The 16,832-nt window shown below is 42.9% G+C and overlaps 1 protein-coding gene across 8 annotated transcripts in view; it reads left to right on the top strand.

Moving 5' to 3' along the window:
• LOC141127058 (uncharacterized) overlaps positions 1 to 16,832 on the top strand; it is a 291,214-nt gene that overhangs the window by 236,737 nt on the left and 37,645 nt on the right. For all 8 annotated transcript variants that reach the window (XM_073613212.1, XM_073613215.1, XM_073613214.1 and 5 more), the window contains one exon: positions 16,282 to 16,349. In XM_073613212.1, the coding sequence (XP_073469313.1) occupies positions 16,282 to 16,349 (68 nt within the window). The remainder of the gene's footprint in view (positions 1 to 16,281; positions 16,350 to 16,832) is intronic.

Below are 16,832 nucleotides of genomic sequence, written 5' to 3'. Positions count from 1 at the left end.
GCGGAACAAGAGAAGGCTGAGGTTCAGCAAGTGACAGATTTAATAAAGAGAGTGGTCAAGGATTCTTTAGACGAGTTAATACACTCATCTCCCACACAACAGGGCACACCTAGTGTCCAGGTTCAGCCTTCAGGGTCAACTCCTCCAGGCCCATCAACCGCAGACCCTGCAGTAGCCACATCAGGGCCACCTCCCCTGTCCACAGGGGACAGAGGGGATTCAGAGGATTCTGCGGATGAATCGGAGCCCTCAGGCTTTAACTTCTCTTTAGTTCAACCATTTGTCTCTGCAGTGAAGCAGGCTATCAGCTGGGAAGAGACGGAGGAACCGCCTAAAAAGGCTAAGTAATTTTTCCATTTCTAAAGAAGAAGCTTACCTTTTTTCCCTTTATGGAAGCGTTAAAAGATCTTATAGAGGGGGAATGGAAGAAGACGGACAAACGCTTCTCCTTAAACCGGCTTCAGAAGTTATACCCATTGACAGAGTCTGACGCTGCCCTCTTGGTTACTCCTCCGGTGGTCGATGCTGCAGTGTTGTGCGCCTGGTGAAAAATATCACCCTGCCAATGGAGGACTCAGCCTCCTTTAAAGATCCGTTGGATAGGCGCATCGACACAGACTTAAGGAAAGCCTACCAGTTGGCCGGGGGAACCTCTAGGCCAGCTGTAGCATTAGCTTCAGTCTCTAATGCCATCAGGGTCTGGACCGATAATATTGAGGCAGCCATTCTGGAAGATGTACCAAAAGATGACATCATTAAAGCATTGGAGGAACTTAAATTATCTGCAGACTTCGTAGGGGAAGCAGCAATTGATTCAGTGAGGTATTCAGCCAGGGCGATGTTGCACACAATTATGGCCAAGCGAGTGCTGTGGCTGAAACCGTGGGCAGCCGACGCAGCATCGAAACAAAGCTGGTGCAAAATCCCCTATGACGGGAAGGCTCTGTTTGGGGATAGACTGGAGAAGGCAATCTCTAGAGTGACTGGGGGGAAATCGGGACTACTTCCCCAGGACAGGAGAGTGAGGCGCTCTCAAGTTTTGTCTTCTAAATTTCAATCCTCCAGGAACAAGAACTTCTCTTACTTTTGGCAAAATAGAGATACCAAAAAGAATTGGAGAAGTACTCAAGCCACCTTTTTAAAATCAAACAAACAGAGGAGTCTCTCAAATCCCCAGGAGGGGACGAAAAACTTTTTGACAGGAGGTCACTCCAACCCCCTCCAGTAGGAGCCAGGTTGAAGAGGTTTGCAGAAGTCTGGTCCAGACCCCTGTGTGATATCTATATTCCGTTTTGGTCATTTCTGGATGTTCCTAGATCATCCCCCACAGGACTCATTCATTCTAACAAAACGACCAGGTTCTCCTCAAAAAGCGGAGGCTCTGCAGAAATACCTTCATCTACTGCTAGGTCAGGAAGCAGTAATCCCTGTCCCTCCTTCCGAGAGATTCACAAGATTCTATGCTCCTCTCTTTCTCATTCCCAAAAAGAGTGGAGAATGGAGACCAGTAGTGCATTTGAAAAGATTAATTTCATACATTTGGACTCTTTCAAGATGGAATCCTTACAAACGATCATCCAGATGGTCCAGCCAGCAGACTGTATGATCTCGGTAGAATTACAAGACGCCTATTTCCATGTCCCCATTCTCCCTGCCTTCCAAAAATTTCTAAGGGTGGCAGTGGGTCCCACACACCTCCAGTTTCAGTGCCTTCCTTTCGGGCTGTGCACATCCCCATTTCTGGACAATATCCTACTACTAGCCTCCAGTCCAGAACAACTTCTGGAGCACAGAGAGATTCTCCTGTCCACCCTGAAGGAGTTTGGGTAGCTGGTGAATACAGAGAAGAGTCTCCTGACCCCGACCCAGGTAATGATTTACCTCGGCACTCTTTTCAACACCTCAGCGGGAACAGTGTGTCTCCCTCCCCAAAAAGTGGCGACTATTACCCAAAAGATGTGTCATGTAAGAACACTTGCTTACCTGTCAGCTTCAAATTGTTTAAGTCTAATCGGGACCATGTCATCCTGTATCCCGATGCTACCCTGGGCTCATTGGCATTTGAGGACTTTTCAAATGGGCTTCCTGACACAATGGAAGAGGAAATCACTGTGGAAACGAATTGCGATCTCAGCTTCCATGAAGAGGGGTCTCCTCTGGTGGTCAAAAGAGGACCTAATCTCAAAACCTCGTCTTCTTCAATGTGCCTCCTGGACCATTCTAACCACTGATGCGAGCTCGATGGATTGGGGAGCATACTGCGATCACCCTGCAGTACAAGGGAGGTGGGACATTCCTACGAAGGGGGTAGTCTCCAATGTCTTGGAATTACGGGCGGTCTATCTAGCCCTAGTGAGTCTGGGAGAACATCTACACCAGAAGCAAGTCCTAGTACGCATGGACAACAGAGCAGCAGTGTCGTATATTCAAAGACAGGGAGGAACCCACAGCATCACTTTACTGAGAGAAGTGGAGCCTATTATGTTGTGGGTGGAGAGAAGTCTGCTGGATCTGAAGGCGGTTTACCTTCCGGGCCATCTGAACCAAGAGGCGGATCATCTGTATCTTTGTTTTCAAGACAACAACGAATGGTCTCTCCACCCTTTGGTGTTCAATTGCATCAGGAATTTGCAGGATTCTCCAGAGATCGACCTTTTTGCCTCTCCAACGAATGCCAAATTGCCAAGATTTCTCTCCCGCCTGCCTCATCCACGATCAGAAGGAGTAGATGCCCTCTCGAGCCCGTGGCATTGCAAGACGGCTTATGCGTTCCCTCCCAGGCCCTTGATTGCAAAGTTTCTACTCAGATTGATGAGGGAATCAGTCAGAGTGGTAGTTATTCTTCCTTACTGGCCCAGGAGGCCATGGTTCCCCTGGGCAATGGGCCTAAGAACGTCTCCCCCGCTCAAGATCCCGGTGTTTCTTCAGCTTCTCTCCCAAGGGAAATTTGTTCATCCAGCTCCTCACAAGCTGAACCTACATGTTTGGATGTTGAAAGGGAGAAATTCCAGTCCTTAGGGTGTTCTGCAAATGTAATTTCGACTCTCTTGCAGGCCAGAAAACCCTCCACAAATTATGTTTATTCGAAAATATGGAATAAGTTCAAGTTGTTTGTAGCAGACAAGTGTTCAGATACTACAATGCCATCCACTACACTGTTCTTGGAATTTTTACAAGCTGGCTTGGACCTTGGTCTCAGTCTCAGTTCACTTAAAGTTCAGGTGGCGGCGATTTCGGCAGCTACCCAGAAAAGTTGGGCAGAAGACTCACTCATCATTCAGTTTTTCAGGGCAGTCAAAAAAATTCGACCTCCAGTAAAACGTTCCTTTCCTGCTTGGGATCTGCCCTTTGTACTGGACTTTCTGATGGCTCAGCCTTTCGTCCCAATAGAATCCGCTTCCTTATGGAAACTGACGCTCAAAACAGTCTTTCTAATTGCAGTGATGTCAGGGAAAAGAGCCTCGGAATTACAAGCTTCGGGGGCAGAAGAGGAGCACATAGCTTTCTTTCCGGATAAGGTGGAACTGCGGACAGTTCGGGGATTTGTCCCAAACGTTTCTTGTCGGGCCACTCTCTCGGAAGCCTGGGCACTGCCTACCTTTACGGATCCACTCTCGGGTTCACTGCAAGAATTAGACATTTCCAAGGTGCTAAGATGCTACCTGCAAGCCACAAGTCCTTTTAGAGTATCAAACAAACTATTCATACTTCCTTGGGGCAGGAATAGAGGGAAGGAAGCCACATCAAGAACTATCGCTTCCTGGATTTGCAAGCTGATCCAAAAAGTTTATAGGGCTTGAGGGATGGATCCTCCGGCAGTGAAAGCCCACTCAACAAGGGCAGTCTCTTCATCATGGGAGGCAAGGGCCAATGTTTCTCTAGAAACCATTTGCGAGGCGACCACGTGGTCATCCCCAAACACGGCATTACAGAATTGATCCAGGAGCACTCACTTCAGTGGAGTTTGGGAGAAGGGCGATTGAGTCGGCTCTCGCATTGCCTTGATAAAATTTTCTTTATGAGCATTACCCACCCTGTTAGCTATTTATTGTATCACAGGTATGCTGCCATGGAGGCACCAGGAAAACCGAAAATTGTTTCATACTTACCATAATTTTCCTTTCCAGGTGCCTATCCATGGCAGCATACATGCCCTCCCATGGTATTCAATATAATAGGAGAATGCTAGTGGGGGGTATGGTTGTCACTTTTATAATGTATTAACTATCCTGAGGGGAGGACTCCGGGGCAGAGCTTATCACAGGTATGCTGCCATGGATGGGCACCTGGAAAGGAAAATTACGATAAGTATGAAACAATTTTCCGTTTTTTTACTTTCTTCTATTAAGCATATCTACTAAAAAAATTTAAAAATGTAGCTTCTTCATAAATTTATGCCAATATGTATTCTGCTACATATTTTTGGTAAAAAAAAAAAACAAAAAAAAACAACCAAATAAGCGTATAACGATTGGTTTGCGCAAAAGTTATAGTGTCTAAAAACTATGGTATACTGTATATACTGGAACTTTTATCATTTTTTTAAAATACTAGTAATGGCAGAGATCAGTGACTTATAGCAGGACTAAGATATTGCTGCCGACAATGTGACACTTTTTGGGAACCATTGACACTAATACAGTGATCAGTGCTAAAAATATACACTGTACTGACCCTGGCTGGGAAGGGGTTAAACATCTAGGGTTAAATGTATGCCTAAGCAGTGTTTATATGTGTACTGTGAGGTGCTTTCACTAAGTAATGTGCTGATTTTTATTCCCTGCTTTGCAGAGAAACAAAAACCAGCACATCCCTGCTGACAGGACAGAGCTCTGTATTGTTCACATATAGACAGAGCTCTGTCCTGTCTTCTTCACCAATCAGCGGTTGCCTGTGGCCATCTATTGACCGGCACTTGCTGATTGGCTTGTGCTGTGACTAATCACAGCACAAGAGGTGTGCCATGCCCCCTACCTGGATGAGGAGAATCACGTTAACAAGTCCACTACCACTTAGAATATTTGCCTGTGGGCCTACTGCGAAGACGGCTTGGTGGACATGAGCATTCTTATCGTTCACATGTACAGAATCCTCTAGTTAAAATGCTGGTTAGTGGAACATCCATGTAAGAAATTCCTTGAGAGGATGCCCTTTGAAAGGAAATGCCTTTGTTTCCTCCTTAGACAAGTACATCAAGAAAATCACTGGGGGTAAGAGTACTGTCCTCCCCTACAAAACGAAGGCTCATGCTTCTGCAAGTAGACCTGCTCCCATGTCTATCAATAGTTTCTTTTGCCCACCTCAGGCCATGGGCTCCAAACCAAAACCTGGGGCACACTTCTGTTGGAGGCTGTGGTGCTCCAAACCTAACAAGTCTTGGAGCAAGCCACTTTCATAATGAGTGGGTTTCCACTATGTTGGGGAATACCTACTGGCTTTTTTAGCCATCTGGTCTCAGGAAATCTCAATTGTTTGGGTCCAGAGTTGTATACAGGGGCTACAAATTGAAGTTTCAAACACTTCTTCCTGCTTCATGCTCTTCAATTTGCCATCCTGTCTGCAAAGAAAGGCAGATCTATCTGCTGCTATTTAACAGCTTACTGCACAGAGGGTAATTGCCCTCTTTCTGGATGGGGAGTAATTTCAAGGGTTTTACTCCAAGATGTTCACTGTTCCCAAGCCAGATGGCAACAAATCCATTCTGGATCTTAAGACCCTCAACCTGTTTCTAATAGTCCAGTAGTTTTGCATGGCATCTGCCAGATTAGTCAATCCATTGTTTTTTCCCTGAGGGGTCTCTGTGAACATCAGGAATGTTTACCTATACATCCCTATTTTCAAACCTCATGAATAATATCTGCTTTTTACAGTAGGCAGGCATCACTACCACTTTGTTGCCCTTTCCTTTGGCCCATCCACAGTGCTCACCAAGGTGTTTTACATGGTCCATGCCCTGCTTCACATTCAGGATATATGCATTGTTAAAGGACCAGTCTGCCTAGGCCCTGTCAGCTAGTGTCCAGCAGGTAATGCAGACTCTTCAAAGGTTTGAATGGATCCTCAATTTCCAGAAGTTATTGTTCGAACCGATTCCTTGCTTGGAGCATCTAAATCTTATATTGGACATATATATGGACACAGCCTTGTCCAGGATCCTGATGCCTTGGGCCAAACTTCTGTTCCTCCGGCCTTGTGCTCAGACCCTCCAGTTCTAGATAGGATGGTGGCCTCCTTTTTGAGATGGTACCATATGCCTAGTTTCACTCCAGATTGTTTCAACTCAACATTCTGACTGTATGGGACAAACAGACTCAGTCTCTGGACTGCCCCATGTGTCTGACCAACAAGACCTGACTTTCCCTGGCTTGGTGGATTTCCAATCCAGTGTTGAGTCGCCTTTTACTCCAAAAATGTAGTTGATACTCATGGCAGATGGCAGCCTGTTAATCTGAGATGTAGTCCTGGATGCCCCTTCAGTACAGGGAACTTGGTTGTTGGAGGAAGTTTGACACCCCATCAACGTCTTTGAACTGCGGGCAATTCATTTGTCCCTCCAACGCTGGACTTTTTAGCTGTCAGGTCACCTGACCAGAATCAAGTCAGGCTATGCCAGAGGAGTGGCCTACATAAAATACCAAGGAGGCACCTGTCAGAAACCATGAAATCAGGCCAAGACAGAAGTACAGTTAAATCACACTTGTTTAATAATAAAAGTAAAAATAACAAACTTAATCAAAACATAGCCAAAGTTCAGTAACCGAAACGGATAGTCAGCCAAGCCAGAAGTCAGGGATCAATGTAGTGGAACAGCAAGCAGGATCTGGAGCCAGAAGGGATGTCAGCAAAGCAAGTCTTTAAACAGGAATGCAGGAGATAGGTTCTGTGATGTTGACCAAGGCGAAGACAGAGATCCTTTGGGCTGGACAGCTTAAGTAGGCAGGATTGACAAGCAGGATATCATCAACAGCTGAGTAACTGTGGAGAGATAGGAGCTGACAATTAGCTGACAGGTGAGCGGCCAGCTCTGAGAAGGAAGGGCTGAGCCCAGCCCTGACAGTACCCCCTCCTCAACAACCCCTCCCCCTCGGAGGACCACCAGACTTGAGGGGAAAATGTTTATGGAAATCATGGGGAGGACAGGGGCATGTACGTCCGAGGATGAGACCCAAGAGCGTTCCTCCGGACCGTACCCCTTCCAATGTACCAGGTACTGTATGCGCCCACGGAACCTACGGGAGTCAACAATGGACTGTACTTCATACTCCTCATGGTTCTCCTCATGGTGTATAGGGTGAGGACGTGGCATCGAGGTGGTAAAGCGGTTGCAGACCAAAGGTTTTAATAAGGAGACATGAAATACATTCGTAATACGCATGTTAGAAGGAAAGTCTAATGCATAAGCCACTGGGTTAATCCTGTGAAGAATACGGAAAAGCCCAATAAACCGAGGTGCGAACTTCAGTTAGGGAACACAAAGTAGGAGGTCGCGAGATGACAGCCAGACCCTGTCCCCAACCTGGTAGGAAGGTGCGGGCATGCGTCTGCAGTCAGCATGGAGCCTGTACCTATCATTAGTATGTCGCAAAGCCTCCTGGACTTGTGTCCAAGTGGAACGAAGACCACGGAGATGCTCCTCTAACACAGGAATACTCTGCGGAACAAATGAGTCAGGCAACATGGAAGGTTGGAAACCATAGTTTGCCATAAACGGGGACAATCGGTAAGCAGAATTCAAGGCACTATTGTGAGCAAACTCTGCCCACGGTAATAGGTCTGACCAGTTGTTATGATGGTCAGAAATATAGCCAAGTAGGATTTTATCCAAGGACTGATTGGTTCGTTCTGCGGCCCCATTAGACTGCGGGTGATACGCAGAGGAAAAAGCAAGCTGAATTCCCAACCCTGCACAAAAGGTTCGCCAGAACTGGGACACAAACTGACTACCCCTGTCCGAGACAATCACCTTGGGTAGCCCATGTAAGCGAAAGATCTCCCGAGCAAAAATGGAAGCCAGTTCCTTAGAAGTGGGCAACTTCTTAAGTGGAATACAATGAGACATTTTTGAGAACCGGTCAACCACCATAAGGATAACTGTGTTGCCCTGGGAGTTGGGTAACTCCACAATGAAATCCATAGACAGGCGGCTTAAGTAAGACTGAAGAGTAGGATATCATCAACAGCTGAGTAACTGTGGGGAGATAGGAGCTGGCAATTAGCCGACAGGTGAGCGGCCAGCTCTGAGAAGGAAGGGCTGAGCCCAGCCCTGACAGCACTAGATGTTAGGCTGCTCGAAGGCAGGCGGACTTCCTCAGTCGTCAGCATCTGTATCCCAGGAAATGGTCTCTCCACCCTGAGATGTTTCAAGCTCTTTGCCAAAGGTGTGGGGACATGGATATTCTGGGGTCCAAATTCTACAACAAACTAGAGAGGTTTGTTGGCAGATCCAGGAACCTTTGGGCCTTCGTGTTGGATGCTCTAGTTACTCTGTGGGATCAGTTTTATCAGGGTGGTACTTCCAGGTGGTGTCACATCCTGGAACAGGAAGTGTTCGGTGGCCATGAGTTTATTACAGGCTGGTGACAGTTTTCTTTAATGTAAGTGCAGTACTTGTCGTTTGTCGTATCCCCCGCTGCACAGTGTCCAGCTGAGTAGGAAGTGGAGGGGATTGTTTGTTACTGCGGGCCTGCAACAGTGACGATTGCTCCGCCACCTCTGAGCCAGTCAGCATTCTGCACTATACTGTGTAACCCTTCCCCAGACCTCCACTTGTGACTCACAAGAGGCGATTGGAGTGGGCTGGATTGGAACGGACGGGGGTCAAGACTGTTCCTTGTGCTTTCTTGTTTACCTAGCAGTAAGTACTGTACCTGAAGAACATTTGAGTTTGCTTTTTAGAAGCTGTACATTGCAGTAAGGTAGAATTTTTAAAATTGCTACTTAGTTATTGCAAAGCTGATTGTATTTACCAAAATGGTTTCCATATAAGGGACAGTTTAACTATATTGGGATGAATGTGCCTCCAGATTGCTGACATTATTGACATAGTATATATTCGATCATCTCCTGTATACTATGTGCAGACTCTGATCGTCCCCTGTATACTATGTGCAGACTCTGATCATCCCCTGTATACTATGTGCAGACTCTGATCGTCTCCTGTATACTATGTGCAGACTCTGATCGTCTCCTGTATACTATGTGCAGTCTCTGATCATCTCCTGTATACTATGTGTAGTCTCCGATCATCTCCTGTATACTATGTGCAGACTCTGATCATCTCCTGTATACTATGTGCAGTCAGTTTCCGGTCATCTCTTGTATACTATGTACAGACTCCGATCATCTCCTGTATACTATGTGCAGTCTCCGGTCATCTCTCGTATACTATGTGCAGTCTTCGATCATCTCCTGTATACTATGTGCAGTATTCGATCATCTCCTGTATACTATGTGCAGACTCTGATCATCTCCTGTATACTATGTGCAGTCTCCGATCATCTCCTGTATACTATGTGCAGTCTCCGATCATCTCCTGTATACTATGTGCAGACTCTGATCATCTCCTGTAGTACGTCTAGCACCAAATAATATGCACAACCCTTTGGTGTGTCAGGGGCTGCAGTTGAGGCCCCCAAAATCTCAGCAGTTGGACATACTGGAATGCAGTCTCCTAAACAAGCTATACTGTATATTTGCAAAATAGAGTCAGATCAAGAAAATGTTTTCCCAGGGTCCAATCAATATTAAAGACGGCCCCATTCCCTGTAAAGGGCCGCATTGCTTCCTCCGCAAACATGCCCAGGGCCAGCATCAGCATAAGGCATCCACCTTAGGGTGCCAAAATAGTGGAGGTGGCAAGAATCGAACCCCCAGCGCTTCCTCTGTGTCTACTCAGCACTCTGACAATAAAACAAAGGCGCCACTCTAAGTGCAGTAATAAACATGAAGTTTAATAAAACTGTACGAAGGTACTCACAAAGGTACATATTGAACAAGCATGTTGGCAATGCTGCCGGATATCCTGGGAGTGAGTCTAGTCCGTGTCCTGGATTGCAGTGGTCACCGAAGGACAGGCTGTGCCAATGGATGCTGACACTTCCTGCCGTTGGAACGCATGCAGGGAACCAGGAGGATAACGTCACTGCCAGAAGCGGGAACGAATAGGCGACGCGTTTGCGGAGCTACACTCCTTTCTCAGGGGAGAGGGGAAGGGAAAGTAGTTAAATATGGATGAATAAATGATAAAGAATAATGAATGATGACAAATGATAAAAAAAAAAAAAATTATAATAAAATGGATTGAATGAAAAATATTGCATGAAAAATAGAAAATAAAATATGAAAAGTAATAAATAAAAAAATAATAATAATAAATAATAAAAACTAAAGATACATAGAACATAACTATGGAAAAAAGGATGAAATATATATATATATATATATATATATATATATATATATATATATATATATATATATATATATAAAATAGAAAAAAAATATTTTTATTTTATTATATATATATTTTTTTATTTTCATCCTTTTTCCCATATTTATGTTCTATATATCTTTCGTTTTTATTATTTATTTATTTATTTTTTATTATTTTTCATATTTTATTTTCTATTTTTCATTCAATATTTTTCATTCAATCCATTTTATTATCTTTCTACAAAATTTCCATACTATTTCACATATGTACTTTCTTTCTATTTTCTATATTATATTATTATCCAATTCTAAATTTATCTCCATCCTCATTTATTTATTAACAATTTCTAACTTATTACATTTTTTATCATTTGTTATCATTCATTATTCTTTATCATTTATTCATCTCCATCTTCATATTATTTACAATTATTTTAATTCCCATATTTACATCTCATTATTTTTTTCATTTAGTAAGAATATTTTTATTCATCACCAACTACTTTCCCTTCCCCTCTCCCCTCCTCCTTTTTTTCATATTTCACAAATTTTTTTTCCCTTCTTTTAGCATTACACACTATTCCTTGTTCCATGGGTCCACACAGCACTTTTAAAAAGGTTTCCCAATCGTTTTTATATTGTTTTTATTTTTCACACACACACATACAATTTTTCTTCATGCTCGTTTTAGTCTGTTGTGTTTAATATGTTTAATTAAATTAATGCACTATAATAATAATACATTCTGGTATCTGATGCTATCAAATCAGCCGCTTTCCCAAACAGCTCCGAACGATTGAAGCATTATCTAAAGCCAGGAGCATTCTGTTGACCTATCAGCGTCACTCACAGGCTGTAAAAGCTTTGCCCAATCACAGCCCACGTTAGGCCTGAGGAAGGAGCATAGCTCCGCAAACGCGTCGCCTATTCGTTCCCGCTTCCGGATGTGACGTCATCCTCCTGGTTCCCTGCGCGCGTTCCAATGGCAGGAAGTGTCAGCATCCATCGGCGCAGCCTGTCCGGTGACCACTGCAATCCAGGACACAGACTAGACTCACTCCCAGGATATCCGGCAGCATTGCCAACATGCTTGTTCAATATGTGCCTTTGTGAGTACCTTCGTACAGTTTTATTAAACTTCATGTTTATTACTGCACTTAGAGTGGCGCATTTGTTTTATTTTCAGAGTGCTTAGAGGATTGCTTCTTAATCTTCAACAAGGCTGCCTTCCACCAGTGCTTTTACTCTATGATTTTACGGACATCACTACAGCCCTCATTGATATTACTACAGCCAATGTCATATATAAATTTATAATCTTATATAATATTTTATCCCTTATCCTTTCGTATATTGTATATTGTATTTGTCTTATATATTAGTTCCCCATTGGGAGCAACAGAGATAGGGGTGTATACTGTGTTGGGCTCAGCGCTCACTTTATCTCTATATGTCTCCTCAGCACTCTCCAGTGCTCCCTTCTTGTAAGCCCTGGCACTCCAGCACTGCCGCCATCTCCCCGAGCACTTTCCAACATTCCTTCCATCTTCTCTATGGTTCTGCAGTGCTGGCTGAATAAAAAATAAAAAGAAACCAAGGTGGATTCGGAGCATCTATACTGTCAGGCCGGCTGCTGCTTACAAGCGCAGGAGGAAAGGTAGAGAATTACCACGCCTCAGAGATCCCGTTGGAAGGGATGCAGGCTACAGGAGGGGAGATAAGTCGGCAGGTTTGTTATGGGGGTTTGTGTGTAGGGACTCAAGAAAGGGTAATAAAGTGGCAGGGAGGTTCAAGGGTGGGAGGAAGGGGGGGGGCTTGTGGTCGGAGCCAGCATGGTATGCAGCCTGTTTCAGTTATTTTATGCATGCCACTGCCCAGTGTCCTCTGCAGTGACAGAGCAATCTTTTTCAGACAGACAACAATTTTTTTCTGACATGTTGGTGTTATATCTTTCACTTTGATGTTACAAGTTGCACTAGCAAATACAGCTGGATAAAACAAAAATAGTGTCTGTCTTTATTTCAGGCTGCAAAGCAACAAAATGGGATTATTTAAAGGGGGGATTCTTTTCTATACCCACTGTATGTAATTTATATAGATAATTTGAATTGCTTTAATTATTTTTCTCATTACGGGCCTAAGTGGGGCCTCATGTCTAAGTTTTGCCTAAGGCCTCACAAAGCCTAGAGCCGCCATTGGCTTCTCATTCCTTTGTTAAGGCCTTTGTGCAGGGTCTCATTTATATTGTTCTCAATGTGCAAACCCCATTAACACAGAGGGACCTCAACCTGGCTTTGCCAGCCCTTCAGAGGCCACCCTTTAAACCAAATAGGGATACTCTATTATCTGATCTCATTCACAAGGTGGTTCTTCTCATTGCTATGGCCTCTTTCAGGTGGGTGTCTGAGTTAGTGGCCTTATCCTTTAGGTGTTAAACAAGGATAATTCTGTTCTGAAGCCCAGGGCTTCATTTCTCCCCAAGGTGATTTTCTCCTTCCACCTTAACCAGGATCCTAGTCTTTCTTGCCTATGTCCTGCCCCAAAGAGCAAGAGACGGGGGCTTCCTGTCTCTTGCTTCACAATTTTTGGGGAATTTTTAGGCATTTTACCAAGGCACCCCTGAAGAAACCTCAAGGCACCCCAGGGTGCCTGGACACCCCAGTTGAAAAAAGCTGGCTTAGGGGGATTAGACAGGGCATCATTCAAGTCTATGGTGTAAAGCATGGGTCTCCAAACTTTTTGGTGTTTTTAAATAGGCCTGTTGGCATTTTGTTCACCTGTTAGTTAAAATACTTTGGGATGTTCCATGTTTATGATTAGCAATTGTATGTCTTGTACTGTATGATTAAGAACATCTTTTTTTGACCATCTTAAGGAAACTTTCCCATTCCAATGGGTATCTCATAATCTAGCATATCTAGGAGTTACTTTGTCATTCCCAACAGCTTCCACATATGATGCAAATTTCCCTAGACTGTTAGAGATAATTAAACAAGACCTACAACATATATCGAAATTTGAAATGTCCTGGGTTGGGAGGACTGCAGCTCTCAAAATGACATTGTTACCTAAAATCATATATTATTTTAGAACCATACCAATAATTAAGCCAGACCAATTCTTTAGAGAGGCAGATAAACAATTTAGAAGATTCGTATGGGGAAAGAAAATGAATAAAATTTCATTTCCTTTACTATTGAAGCATAAATTAAATGGTGGAGTAAACTTCCCTAACCTAAAAAACGATTACTTTGCAGCTCGCCTTGATCAGACCAGGGCATGGTTCGACCCCAAACCTGATAAATTATGGGTCCAGATGGAGAGGAGCATGGTGGGTAATAGGTGTTTGCCTGCCTTGCTGCTGTCAAGTCTGACATGGAATTAATTCATAAGCCCTTTCCCTCTATTGACGGCACACTACTAGCGTGTAAACAGTTACACACCACGGTACCTCAGGATGCTAAAGATAAATGCACAGACTTTCCACTGCAGATTTATGAACATATCATACCCAATTTCAATACTCATCCATGGACAAGAGAAGGGATAAAGACTTACAAAGAGTTAGTAACAAAAAACCCCAGACCCACTTCATTCTCTTATATCCAACTCACCTATTTCCAGAAAAACAACCCGCACATACACTATAATATACATAGGGAAACTTGGGCACGCTTGAGGTCTGGTTAGGACAGTACAAAAGGACTGTCGTGGTTTTACAGCAAGCTACAATATAGTGGAAGGTTCCAAAAAGCAAACAGCCATTCAATCCTATTTCTGCTCCTCCCACTGTGTAAACCACTGGGAACTGATGCTGAAATTACTGTACATTACCTATTTAACACCTGTAAGGCTGGCGCAGATTTACCCAGACTGCTCTCCCAATTGCTGGAGGGAGTGCGGGGGAAGGGGCCGTATCCTACACATACTATGAAACTGTAAGGCAGTAAAAAGTTTTTGGAAGGAAGTATTTTCCCTAATTAATAAAGTTACGGGAGAAGCTATTATACCCACACCACAGTTGACAATTCTTAACTTAGGGGTGCATTCAGTCCAGAACACATATAGAGCTCTAGTTACACATATACTAATTGCAGCAAAACTAACTATAACTTCTAAATGGAAATCTAAAGAGACACCTATTCTATCAGAAGTCATAAACAGAGTCAAAACACAATATACATATGAAAATTTTTTTGCCATAAAGAGCCAAACTATGCCCAGATTTAATTTATGCTGGGAAACATGGGTAAAGCACTATCCTAATAATTAATGATAGGTAAATCACCTGCATTAATAAGTGGTACATGTAAACTGCAACTAGTTAATGTTATTTAGGTTCAACCTGTTATATTTTTCTTATTCTGTTTTTTTCTTTTTCCTTTTGTGTTATGGGAGCTATATAACTGATCAGAAAGGGGAACTATAACATGCAATGAAAATAATATACAACAGTCATATGGTAATGTGAATGATATTATTTGCTTGTGCTGCTCTGTGGTATGTGGCACAGTTAGATCCCATTGGGGGTGCCGGGATCACAGAGGCGACAACTTTATCTAGGAATGTTCAAAGGTAAACGCGATCATTTGACTCATAAAATGGAGGAATTCTATCTCTTTAATGCTTGATGTACTATTGTATTCCCTACCGCTGAACCGATGCAATATTGTGTAACTCTCAATTTTATTATGTTATTGTTTTAATGTCAAATATTCAATAAAAACTAATTGAAAAGAAATTTTTTTTTACTTACCTGTAAAATCCTTTTGGAGTACAGTACAGGGGGTCCCCGGGTTACAAACAAGTTAGGGACTCTAGGTTTGTTCTTAAGTTGAATCTGTTTGTAAGTCAGAACAGGTACATTTTTTAAGTGTAGCTCCAGCCAAAAAAACTATTTTTAAGCTTTTTGGATAACACAGAGAAGGGTTAACACCCCTGTAACATTTGTTTAGCTGTGTGTGCCCCTGTTCAGAAGATTTCACCTCACTTTCTGTCCCAATGACAATTGAATTTTGAAAATTTTGGGTTGTTGTGGAAACAAGCCTTGGTGATAAAGCATCAGTGGAGGTACCTTTTTCCCATAATAGCTCTTACAGGAGTGAATTTCCTTTCCTAGGGGTAGATTTCCTCTCACCTCCTGTTGTCTCCCTCCGTTTGTAAGTAGGAGTCGTTTGTAAGTCAGATGTTTGTAACTAGGGGACCCCCTGTACATGACACAGTTACCTCCGTTCTGTTCCTTCTGATCTGCCTGATGTCCCTGCAGCTTCTTTGCCAGTGTCCAATCATCTAAAGGTAGCTGTCTATAACCCAAGAGATCCAGTGTCCTGTATAGTACTCCAAGAAAAGGATTTTACAACTAAGTAAAAAATCCTATTTTACAAAGCTCCAGGCAAAATACAAGATTCTCTTAAACAAAAATGATGCTTTCATTATTAATTTCCTAAATATTTTTCCCTCCGATGGGTATAAGAATCTGTTGATTCTTTGATTCTGCTAGTTTTCTTGTTTCTTGTGTTGACCCGGCAATGTCATGGTCCCAGTGCTGAAATTGTAGCATCGTCTGCTCTCAGATCTGCACTTTTCTTGTTCAGCACATCAGTGATATTAACCAGGTCATAGTGCTGTCTACACCCACATACTTACTGAGCCACCACACCTGTACGCCACTGAGAGGTGACATAGGAGCATCATTAGAGCCTGTCCCCTGTCTAGAAGGGAAGAACAGCTTGGGAGATATTGTTAATAACTTGACCTACGTTGAACCTGTTTACCTGTGTTTGACTGTTTTATTTCAAGCACTAACATTGCCCTACCCTCATGTATTCATCTTTTTTTTTTTAACCACAGTACATCAAGCATTAGCAAAGATTCCAGTGGTTCTCAGACCCCCAAAATATCACATACTATCTCTCTCAGTAAGTGGAGTATCTTCTATTTTAATGTGGAAGACAGAAATGTTGTGCTTTTGCTAGTTATTATACATTCCCATTATAGTAAACATTTGTATTTGTCATGACTCAGCAAATACATCTTAGGTTATTTGTAGGGGTTATTTTACCTTGTCGCTATTACGAACATTTGTGATATACTGCTTGTCTTTCTTAGGGGATTATAGCACTAAATAATCAGTTAGAAATTATAAACACAGCGTTTGGCAATCATACCAGCATTACATAGACCATTAGAAATAAGTTGAATGAATTTTGTTCATTCATTTCCTGTATTTACAGAGCACAGATGTTTTATGCAGGTTACATAGTTACATTCTGTAGTTACATAGTTAGTCAGGTTGAAAAAAGACAAAGTCCATCAAGTTGAACCAAAAAAATAAAAATACAATCCTATATACACAAACCTATACCCACAGTTGGTCCAGAGGAAGGCAAAAAAAACCCAGT

Source organism: Aquarana catesbeiana, linkage group LG02, assembly GCF_042186555.1.
Source record: "Aquarana catesbeiana isolate 2022-GZ linkage group LG02, ASM4218655v1, whole genome shotgun sequence".
NCBI lineage: Eukaryota > Metazoa > Chordata > Amphibia > Anura > Ranidae > Aquarana > Aquarana catesbeiana.
The sequence above is the reverse complement of the archived record's forward strand: the minus strand, read 5'-3'. Positions and strand labels throughout refer to the sequence as shown.